We start from the raw sequence: 12,453 nt of genomic DNA, 5'->3' as shown, positions 1-12,453 counted from the left end.
GGACAGATTTCAAAATTTCTAATTACTTTTAGAATTTCTTGTTCTAATTTCAAAGTCATTGTTCCCATGAGAAGATAACTCTATTTGGGGGGCTATAATAATAGTTAACATATAATAATTTTTATAGCACTTAATGTAGCACTTTAATGTAAACTTTGAAAGAAAGATTTTGCATGTTATTTAAATTGGTTTTCTTAACAACTCAGTGAGGTACTTGCTATTATTACCCTCATTTTATGAATACAGAAAAGGAAGAAAATCATGTTAAGCAACCTACCTAGGGTGTCAGACAACTAGTAATTGTTTGAGGCAGAATTTCTAATTCTAATACTGTTTACTCTGCCACCATTGTTAACATTATTAGAGGGACTATGGAATATTATTACACAATGCCTTACCTTATACTCAAATAAAAAGAAAACTAATGAGAAAAATTACTATTTGATGATTTCTTTTCTCCTTCTAATTTAAAAATGGCTAAGGCCAATATTTGAGATAAATATAGTGAAGACACATGAAACTACATGTAAGCATTATTTCAGTTCTTCATAACTAAGTTTCTAATTTAAGAATATGAAATCAAGTATTAGATTTTAATGATTTACCTGATAACATCCTAATTCAAACTGAAAAAAAAATGCAACAACAAATACATGGGAGATCAGAGTTGTATCTCTGAAAAGGGAATGTTTGAATTAAAATGAAAGCAAAGTATAGGATTCTTTTTGAAAACTGTCTCAATCTAAGACTTCTGCTTGAATATTCCAAAAGGGATGACATTTCAAAAACAAGTTGTAGATGGTGTCCACATATGATAAATGGTAATGCACTAATATGGTTAAGACACCAAGGCTGAAATATTTCAATATATTTCATTAATTTTGTCATTCAGTTTTTATTAAGGAAAGCTAGAGCAAGTAGAAAAGTAAAAGAGATACTAACACACTTGTTATGAATGTCAATATACTTTTTATGATTTTTATTTATAAATTTTATTGGTAAATTTTGATTGTCAATCTAATGATACCCTGCACCCTAGAGCTTTTTCTTTTCTTTTTCCTTCTGACATAGAGAGCTACGTAGTACTAGTTCAACTCTCCATCCGCAATGTCAAGCTTTTATTGATGGGCTGCTCTCATTCTCTTACTTAACACATATTTGGACCATTTTCCAAGACCATAAATGAATATGATTATGGACAGGGAATGCAAATTCACTTAATGCCAGTCTCACAAAAAGCACTGACAAACAATGTTTAGTTCAAAAAATATTTTGTAATTGAGGGAAGTGGTGTGTGTGTGTGTGTGTGTGTGTGTGTGTGTGTGTGTGTGATATAAGGATTATCTATGTCCCTGTTGTCCATTCCTGTGAACACTGAAGAGTTTATCATATAAAGTTGTTGACATTTATCAATATATTATTATAAAGTATAAGTACTTTGATATTTTAAAATATATTATAAATATTTCATTTTTATCCTCACAGCAACCATATAGGGTAGATACAGGTTTTTATCATCCCCATTTTACATAATAAAATACTAAGGTGGATCGAATTGAAATGATTTGACTATGATTACATAGCCAGTAGATATCAGAAGCAAAATTCAAACTCAAACCTTTGCTGATTCCAAGCATAGCACTTTACTGATTATACTATAATACCATGTAAATGAACATATGTGTTCTGAAATCAGTCATAGGACTTACAACTAGGAGTAAACCTAGAGATTATACAGTCCAAAATCTTTTACATAATAGCTAGATCATTTTATAGATAATAGTCAGCATGTATATAATGCTTTAAAGTTTTCAAAACACTATGAAAACTGAGTCTGAGACTTGCTTGAAGTGATAGAAATTGTAATGAGCAGAGCTGAGATCCAAATGCAATTCTTATTTTTTTTACTTAACTCAAATTTTATTTATACTTTTAATATTTTTTCTTGTTAAAATTATTTTATTTGTTTTCAGTTTTCCACAATCACTTCCATATATCTTAGATTTTACCCACTCCCTTCCCTGCCTTCTCCCTTTCTCCCCTCTCACTCCCTGAAATGGTATGAATCCTATGTAGGTTCTGGACATACATTCTTATTAAATACATTTTCACCTTAGTCATGTTGCACAGAAGAATTTAAATGAATGGGAGAAACCATAAAACAAAACAGAAGACGGCACAAGAGAAAATGGTCTGCTTCATTCTGTGATCTAATTCCACAGATTTTTCTCTGGATGTGGAAGGCATTTTGCCTCAATAGTCCACTGGGAAATTTTTAGGTCCTTGTATTGTTGTAAAGGCCTAAATCTACTAGAAAAATTCCTCACACACTGTTGTTGCTGTGTACAAAGTTCTCCTGGTTCTACTCCTTTCACTCAGCATCAGTTCATACAAATTCTTCCAAGCCTCTCTGAAGTCTTTCTGTTCAGCTTTTCTTATAGCACAATAGAATTCCATTACATTCATGTGCCACAACTTCTTCAGCCATTCCCCAGTTGATGGGCATCCCCTCAACTTTCAGTTCCTGGCCACCACAAAGAGAGCTGCTATAAATATTTTCGCATATGTGAGACACTTTCCCATTTTTATGATTTCTTTAGGATACAAGTCCTAGAAGTGATATTGCTGGGTCAAAGGGCATGCACATTTTGTAGCCCTTTGGGCATAGTTCCATATTGCTCTCCAGAACGGTTGGATCAGCTCACAGCTCCATCAACAATGAATTAGTGTTTTAAATCTCCCACATCTTCTTCAACATTTATCAACTTCCTGTTTTGTCTTGTTAGTCAGTTTGATAGGTGTGATGTGGTACCTCAGAATTGTTTTTGATTTGCATCTCTCTAATCAATAGTTATTTAAAGCATTTTTTCATATGACTATAGATAGCTTTAATTTCTTCCTCTGAAAACTCCCTGTTCATATCCTTTGACCATTTATCAATTGGGGAATGACATGTTCTTGTATATTTGACTCACTTCTCTATATATTTTCGAAATGTGGCCTTTATCACAGACATCAGTTGCAAAAATTCGTTCTCAGTTTTCTGCTTTCCTCCTAATCTTGGTTGCATTGGATTTGTTTGTGCAAATCTTTTCAATTTAATGTAATAAAATTATCCATTTTGCACTTCATAATGTTCTCCGTCTCCTGTTTGGTTAAAAATTCTTCCCTTCTTCATTAATGTAACAAACACAGTATTCCTTCATCCTCTAATTTGTTTATATTATCAGTCTTTATACCTAGATCATGTATCCATTTGGATTTTATTCTTTGGTACCTTGTCAGGTATTGTTCTATGCCCAGTTTCCACCACACTGTTATCCAGTTTTCCCAGCAAATTTTTGTCAAACAGTGAGTTCTTATCCCAGAGGCTGGAGTCCTTGGATTTATCAAACAGTAGATTGTTATATTCATTGACTACTGTATCTTGAATACTTAACTTATTACACTGGTCTATGCCTCTATTTCTTAGTCAAGACCAAGTGGTTTGAATGATTGCTGCTTTATAATACAAATTGAGATCTGGTGGGACTAGGCCACCCTCCCTAGCATTTCTTTTCTGTAGTTCCCTTGATAGTCTGGACCTTTTGTTCTTCCAGATGAATTTTGATATTATTTTTTCTAGCTCGAGAAAATGATTATCTAGTAGTTTGATTGGTATGGCACTAAATAAATAAATTAATTTATGTAGAATTGTCATTTTTAATTATGTTAGTTCAGCCTAGTGAGGAGCAAATGATGGTTTTCCACTTACTTAGATCTGACTACATTTGTGCAAAAAGTGTTTTGCAGTTGTGTGCATATAGTCCCTGGGTTTGTTTTGACAGGTAGACTCTTAGATACTTTATGGTGTCTACCATAGCTTTAAATGAGATTTCTCTTTCCTTCTCTTACTGTTGGGTTTTGTTACTAATATATAAAAATGCAGATGATTTATGTGGGATTATTTTGTAACCTGCAATCTTTTAATGTAGAAGCTGCAAGGTCCTGTATGATCCTGACTGGAGCTCCTCAATATTTAAATCATTTCTTTCTGGCTGCCTGCAATATTTTCTCCTTCACTTGACAGTTCTGGAATTTGGCAACAATGTTCCTTGGTGTTTTCCATTTGGGATCTCTTTCAAGAGGCGAACAGTGGGTTCTTTCAATGACTATTTTACCCTCTGGATCTAGGACCTCTGGGGAGTTTTCCTTGATGATTTCTTGGAGGATATTGTCCAGGCTCTTTTTCTCATCACGCCTTTCTGGTAGTCCAATAATTCTTAGATTTTCTCTCTTGGATCTATTTTCCAGATCAGTTGTTTTTCCAATGAGATACTTACGTTTCCTTCCATTTTTTTCATTCTTTAGATTGTTTGATTCTTGATGTGTCATAGAGTCATTAGATTCTACTTGCCCAAATCTAGTTTTTAACAGATTGTTTTCTTCAGTTAATTTTTGCATCTCATTTTCCATGTGTCCAATTGTTCCTTTCGAGCAGTAATTTTCTCTAGTTAGGTTTTGTACTTCCTTTTCCACTTGTCCAATTTCCCTTTTTTAAGGAGCTGTTCTCTTCAGTCAATTCTTTTTTCATATTTTTAAAAATCATTGGCCAGTTTTTCTTCTACTTCTCTAATTTAATTTTTAAAATTCTTGAGTTCCTCCAAGGATGCTCTTTGGACTTGAGACCATTTCATATTACCTTCTGAAGTATCAGATGGGAGTACAGTCTCAATGCTGACCTCTTTGGTATTTGTGTTTTGGTCCTTTTCCCCATAGAAAGATTCTATGGTCTTTTCTTTTCTGATTTGTTTCTTGCTCATGATGATCACCCTTTTCCTGGCTTTTAAAATGGTTCTCTGCTTCTGGGGCACATGGGGCTCTTTCCCATGGTTCTTGTGCTTAGAATGTGAGGCTTTGCGTATTGCAGTTGCTGGTCCTTTCAGCTAAAAACTAAAATGCTGCAGCTTACCTGGCGCTGAGCTGGCTGGTGTGCCAAAGCAAAAGCCAGGCGAAGTCTTTCTTGAGTTTCCCTGGAGTTACCCTGGAGCTGGCCACATTAAGTGTGAGGGAGGTGATCTGCCCACAGAAGGTCCTCTCTGCTGAGCTAGGGCATAGGCAAACTCAACAGTTGGTAAACCCCATCTGTAGTAGTAGACACTACCACAGATTTCCCTGGCTGTGCTGAGGCAGACCTGGGGTCCTGGTGTTGATGATTATAGGCTCCACTCCCCTGGGGCTCAAGATCTCCTCCTGGTTCACTGAGGTGGGGATGTCTGGGACAGCTCCAGTCCTCCACTGGTCCCCTTCAGCCATAGCAAGAGGCACCTCCTTTTGCAATTTTCCTGGAATCCTGGAAGAGTCTGATCAATAGAAAGGGTAATCAGTCTCTTAGCCCTTTAACTCTTTCTATTGATCAGACTCTTCCAGGATTTTTCCTGGGGAAATATTCTTTAGATTTTTCAAGGTCAACAGGAGAGGTGGATAGCATTTATCAATCACTCAACCTGGCTCCTGGAAGTTCAAGTAGGTAACTTACAGACATTTGATCTGTGAGCTGACAGTCTCAGGAGTGGCTGCTTCAGTTAACTGGGATTCTGTGGTTCTCTTTCACTCACTTCCACTGGACTCATATCCTGGGCTGATATATTTGAGAATCTGCACTGCTTCAGACCCCCAGAAGTTCCTGCTAGGTTTTGCTATGGCAGGGTCTGTGCTTATAGCCTGTGTGCTGTGCACTCCTCCAGCCCCACGCAACAGATCATTCCTGTAGACCTTCCAAGCTGTCCTGGGTTTGAAATCTGCCACACTCTGACTCCTATTGTATTCTGCCAGTCTAAAATTTGTTCAGATTCTCTTTTTAGATATTTCTGAAGGTGTTCATCTTAGAGTTTAGGTGAGTACCAGCTCTCACTCCACCATCTTGTCTCCAGCCGCAAAAACAATTCTTGTGACTCTAAATCTAGTGACCTTTCAATGATATCCCACTGTAATTTGTGATGATATACACACTAACAGAGACTGCAACACTGAGAACTTTATGGACTTAAAAAGGCATTAGAACTGGGCAAATGAGAATACTGTTATATATTCTCACTGTCTATATAGATGTTAAATAGTAGCAATAGGAGATGATTGAAAATATTGTAGAGGTGTTAGTGTCTGGAAAGCATTAGCATAAAAGAATTCTTTTTCTAGCCACACTCCCCAGTAACTTCAAACAATTCTGAAATAGCATGACCTCGTCATCTTTCATCTCTCTGATTGTTCTCCTCTATATATTCTATGTTTTATCAATGCCCTTGCTGAAATGTGTTATGTGGAATTGAACACATTATCCTGAATAGGAACTGAACAAGGCTTAGTGCATCAGAACTGTCACCTTCCTGGTATTAGATGCAGGCAGAGATAACATAATTATTATCAGCTTCTTATGCTATCATATCATACTATTTATTCATATTGAACATGTACTCCACTGAAATCCCCCAAAGTCATATGAGTATTATGTACACATGTGTGCGTGTGTGCATGTGTGTGTATGTGTGTGTAATTTTAGAAAAAAATCTGCTGACTACTTATTGTTGTTGCTGTTGAATTATTTTCGATGGTGTCTGACTCTTGGTGATACCACTCCTTCTTGTAGTTTTTCTTGGCAAAGATACTGGAGTGGCTTGCCATTTCCTTCTCCAGCTCATTCTTCTCTCAGGCAAAACAGGATTAAGTGACCTGCTCAGAGTAACACAACTAGTAGGTGTCTGATGCTGGATTTGAACTCAGGCCTTCCTGATTCCAGGTCCAGCACTCTATTCACTGTGCCACCTTGCTACCTATTTATGCCTCTCTCAACAGAAAAATATAAATTTTCCCCCAATTTTTGTCTCTCAGAAATCTAACAGGAAATAGTTCACTTTTGCTTCTAAGATAAGAAGATTTCATTGATAGTGCTAAATACAAAAATTTAGATTATTTTCCCCTTATATTTCAAAAAAATCAGGAATAAAGGAGAGACTGTGTTTTTTAAAAAGTCTCATTAGATTGTAAGCTCCTTGAGGGTGGGGACTGCCTTTTTCTTCTTTTTTGTATCCTCAACATTTAGCATAATACCTGGCAAATGGTAGGTACTTATAAAATGTTGACTGATTTTAAATAAAAACCAGTTTTCATATAATCATAGAATTTCAGTTCTGAAAGGGAAATTAAGGATGTTACATTTTGAACCTGTAAGAAAACTGAAACTTAGGAAAGTGGAATTGCTTTCTAAGGTTATAGTGCTTGTTAATGATGACAGCAAACACAGGAATCTCAGTCTTTTCCTTTTAGTTCTATGCTCTTGATGTTCTGCATTTTAGAAGCTGACTAATAAGTCTAGGAAAATGAAAGAATGAAGAGATGAATGATTTTCATTTTTTGCTCTTAAAATGGCACAATGTAATTTTGAGTCAAAAGTTCAAGGTAGTTTTCAATCGATGCAGATCTGTGATTGTATTTTTAAATGATGTCTTACCATCCAATTGTACAACCAGAAGGTTCTGTCTTAATTGACATTTTAAATGACACATACTTTTAAGAAAATGAAAATTCTACACAATCTTAATCATTTTACTCTTTAGAATTTCATTAATCAAGGAGGGAAAAAAAACCCTGTGTTCAAAACACAGAACTATTTATCTTTATATTTGTAGGCATGTGAGGGAAATGATCACATCTCTTTTTCAAGAATTAGATTACTTGTACAAGGTTCACATTACAACAATCCTGATGAAAATTACCTTCAGGCTCTTACAACATAGCTACTGAATTAATTAACCTTTTGCCATAGAATCCAAAAACTTCAGCAAAGAATGAGGTTTCGTTTGCTTCAATTCCCTCAGAGGTTTAGGAGCAAAATGACAAATGAAATAACATGTAATTCCTGAGGCAAACAAATCAAACACATTCTGCTTTTATTTTCTTCCCATGTGACAATAAAAACCATAAATTGTAGTGAAAATATAGAAAATTCTGCATTTTAATTTTCATCACCATTAGTGGCAGATGATAAATAATGTATAATTTATCTTCTTTAGGACCTTTATATTTATGAATGAGGTCCATAATTCCTTACTTAGAAAGGTTCAGCTCTCTATCAATTATCTAGACTGTTTTTCAATAAATAAATACAATTGAAAGTAGCACAACTGTGTGCAATGTGCTTATTAAAGGGAGAATGGTCATAGAATGAATGCTTTTAAAATTTGTTCACACACAAAACCGAATATAATATTGAATTACCAGGGAACATATTGGTTAGAGCTGAAAAGGTCCTAAAGACTATCTTTTCTAATCACCTTATTTTCAGGTAGGGAAAATGAGATAGGGCAGTGAAATGATTTGTCCAGGGTAATACAGGAAGTAAAAGTAATGTGATGTGAGTCAAGGTGTTCTGACAATGAATCTAACATTCTTTCTTCCATTCTGTAGATGTTCTACAATAAAACAAATAATACTCTTCACAAAGTGACAGCCTAAAAAAAAAAAAAAAAAAACTAAATGCAATATTTCTGGTAATATGACATTGATACAACCCAAAGTACTAATTAAACTTGTTTTGGATGATGGATGCCAAATATTACCCCACATTTCCTTGCTCCAGTAGTAGAAAATATTAACAGTGAATGTATAGAGTTTTTAAGACTACTAGACATCCTTAAACAAAGTATTGGCAGAATAAATTCACTTATATTACTCCTTTGTTCTGGAACTCTATTCTTATTGATGTGCTATTATCTCCTTATTATGCCAACAACCTTTCATTGGAACTGTTCTGCAAACAAATCAAAAGTTTTCTAAGATAAAGTCAGCATAGGCAGAAATTTGCACATGTATTTTTCCATTAACCAGTTGCCAGAGCTTAGTTATACCTGACAAAGAATATAATTAGGCATATCTTGACAATGAGTAAATTTTTCACTGCTAATAAAATATATACCGAATTTTCAGGAGATATGATATGATATTCTAGGCTTCTCAGAATTTATTCAATTTCACTAAGTGTTATTTCACAAGGACCCCAACAGGAAATTATAAGGTGATTTCCTGTAAAAAGACAGGCAGTTATTGGCAAGCTGTGGATAACGAAAAGGAAGAAAAAGGTATGAAAGTACTTGTAAGATTAAATACAAAATGAGACATATTTTTGGACATGGCCAAAGTTGGAATATGCTTTTCTGGCTTACATGAGTTTGTTTTGTAAGGGTTTCTTTGCTTTTAATCATTCAGTTTGGGAGGGATCAGTGAAAGAGATAGAAAATACATTTTTTAAAAAATAAGGCTGGACAAAGGATATAACCAAATATATAACCTTGTGCTCTCATGTCTGTTAACAATGCAAATTTAGAAATTGCATAAAATTATATATACGTGTGTGTATATGTATATATACATATATTATATGTGTGTGTGTATGTGCAGGGTGCAGATGTGGGATGGGTGTGTATTCAAGAGAAAGAAATTACCTAGTAAAATATAAAACATGAGGGTATTATACTTTTTGTAAAATACACAAAAGTTGATGGATATACTTATCACATATATGTGTATATATACACATGTATGTATACACACACATAAAAACATATGTGCAAACATATAATCTTATACATATCCTATATGTTATATATAGATAAATTTTGCGATATTGTATGTATATACAAATGTAATAAAAATAAAAACAAATGGAAACCAACCATTTGCTTTAGAATCTTCTTTATGTTTCTTTCAATATTACATTTCATCAACAGGTTCTAAATTATATCTTCCTTATCATCTACAATCAGAAAGTTCCTCTCTGAAGGGACTTGTATGGAAGAACTTATAGATTGATTTCAGTTATTTCTCTTTTTAAAATGATTTCTTGTTCAACAAACTTTATGCAGATAATGTACAATAACACCTAAGTTTTCTAAGGTGCCTATATCTTCTTCCAAAACTTTTGCTTTATTTATACATTATCCACTTTATATTTATTTGAGGTAAATCCTCAAGATATTCTTATTTTCTATTCTTGTGGGAAGGCTCACAACTAAAGAAATATTTCTAGCAAGAAAAAGTAAAAGAAAAAACCTAGAATATCTTTAAGTACACAAGGAATAATCAGGAAGATTTAACTTAATCATTCATTTTTCCATTGATTAACCACTATATACCTACCACTATGCTACATGAAAGAAGCAGTTATGAAACAGAATAAATGGTTTAGAGACAAACTAGGAATTGGATATAAAAAAGTTATGACAATTGTTTTTGAGAAAAAAAATTTCTAGTAATACTTTAATGACTATTATCAAGACTTTTTTCCTGTGATAAAATATCTACATACCTGACAGGCAAAGTTCTGTCCCCTTTTCTTCTGTCCATCTCTCTCTGGGGAACAGGATACCAGCGAAAATTAAGTTTCCAGTTAAAACCTCCATATGTCATGTCTGAACCAGCTGTGTATTCAAAGTTATCATCACTAATCAAATCAATGATTGGGCAGACAACAGTTTTCCTGCAAATAAATTTTTAAAAAATTAAATCCAATATTTAACATTAATATTTACTATTTTTCAAGGTAAAGTTTTCTGTCCTTGATACATCAAAAATTAATTTTTGCAAGTTGAGTCAACTTTTATTTTCCTATTCCACATTCTCTTCCTTTTTCTGTGATTTTCTTATGGGTCTATCTCTTTTTTACTTTCATGGATAATTTATTTGAATATACAAATTCACTTTCAACCTGATTTCAATTTTCTTCCCATGTACTGATTTAGCAAACTGACCATAATCTGTTTTTCATGAAATAGCCACTCAAAGAACTATTGGTTGTTTAGAGATTATACACACATGCCCCACCTATGTGGTTTTACTCACTGAACTTCAGCTATGATTAAGAAGGAGGTAGGTTGATATGAAATACAGCTGGACATTTTGCTTGCATTCTAAAAATGATATGGCTGAAAATAGGTTATCTTAGAAAGGAATTTTTGGTAACAGATTCATAGAAGAGAAAAGTCTTGGGGGTTGTTGTGAGAGTTGGGAATTTCTTTTTATGGGAGGGGACGACTGACATTTTGGTTATAATCATCTTATATGACAGGTCAGACAGTGTGATTTAATTGACCTAGTAACTGTGATGCCTGATGCCACAAGTACAATTTTCTTTGAAGGAGAAAGGAAGCAAGCATTTTGGGGTTCTGAGCAGCAGAAATAGCATTTTCCACTTATAAAATGCTTAGATACTATTCTTGATCTCTGTCATGTCATTTCTATCTTTTTCATGTGTTTTCCCCTTAAATTCTCATTTGTTTTCTAAAGAGCTAGCTAGCTAGCCTTTCAACAGCTAATGCACTGCATAGTGAATGATTTGTTTTCTGGAAAATGACTACCAATGAAACTCAGTACTGATTTTCATATATGGCAGAAAGTCAAGCCACTGACATGCCTCAAAAGTCTCTACTAGATAAGGTATTTGTTGCCAAATTTTTTGCATCACCAGCATCATAATAGTTCAATAATCAGTATACTCATTCAAGGAGCTGATTAAGGCTAAGGTGCCCTCCGAAATTAGTGTAAAATAGTCTTTTCTTGATTTGGAACAACTGCATGAAGTTTGAATACTAAAGCAAATTATGTATCCATTAATTCACTTCTGTTCTCTCTTTTGATCCCTTTTTCTTTTCTACAAAAATAAATTGTTAAGCACTATGTTTTACTAACATATAAGATGTGTTTCTGGATTTATATATGTGTACATACATGTATGTGTAGATGTATAAATATTTATGGGGAGCAACAGGGTTTAGTGGAATGAGAATACCGACTCAGGAGTCAGGAGGCAAGGAACAAAAATTTTCACACCTAACCTTCTTTATCTCTATGATCTTGGGCAAATGACAAACCCAATGAGTCTCTGAAAAATAGTATTGGACTACATATTTTTGGATTACTTTTCTATTCTAAGTTTACGTGTCTATGCCCCCTCATATATTCACACCAAGATACGAACATGTATATGCAAATAGAGATATAGCTGGATGATAGACATTTTTGTGTATCTATACACACATACATAATATGTATGTATATACATGTGTGTCTATGTGCAAATCTAGACATATCTAGGTATACACGTACCTATACATATTGAAGAACTTTTGGGGAGCATGTAGACCTAGGATTTCTATTAGTATAAGGAAGTCTGGATATGGAAAATCCCTCCATTAGTGCAGATTGTCAATGTTTCTGTAAGTCATGGTCCTAGAAAGTGACTTGGAGCAGGCAGAAGTTGCCTTGCCAACAGTCACTTAGCTAGCACATGTCAGAGTCTGGGCCTGAATTTTGGTATTTCTCGCTCAAATGAACCTACCCCTCTATCACTAGAAGTATGTCAGTAAAATACATGTAGCCTAGTCTAAGTGGGTTATAAGATTATAAATGTAAAGTTTTGGAAAA

General features: G+C 34.2%; 1 protein-coding gene across 3 annotated transcripts in view; it reads right to left on the bottom strand.

The window, feature by feature from the left end:
• The window catches only part of GALNT13 (polypeptide N-acetylgalactosaminyltransferase 13), an 800,956-nt gene that overhangs the window by 336,747 nt on the left and 451,756 nt on the right, over window positions 1-12,453 (bottom strand). For all 3 annotated transcript variants that reach the window (XM_072612002.1, XM_072612001.1, XM_072612003.1), the window contains one exon: window positions 10,340-10,510. In XM_072612002.1, the coding sequence (XP_072468103.1) occupies window positions 10,340-10,510 (171 nt within the window). The remainder of the gene's footprint in view (window positions 1-10,339; window positions 10,511-12,453) is intronic.

Source organism: Notamacropus eugenii, chromosome 5, assembly GCF_028372415.1.
Source record: "Notamacropus eugenii isolate mMacEug1 chromosome 5, mMacEug1.pri_v2, whole genome shotgun sequence".
Taxonomy (NCBI): Eukaryota; Metazoa; Chordata; class Mammalia; order Diprotodontia; family Macropodidae; genus Notamacropus; species Notamacropus eugenii.
Note: the sequence above shows the minus strand (reverse complement) of the source record. Positions and strands in the feature narration are given on the sequence as shown.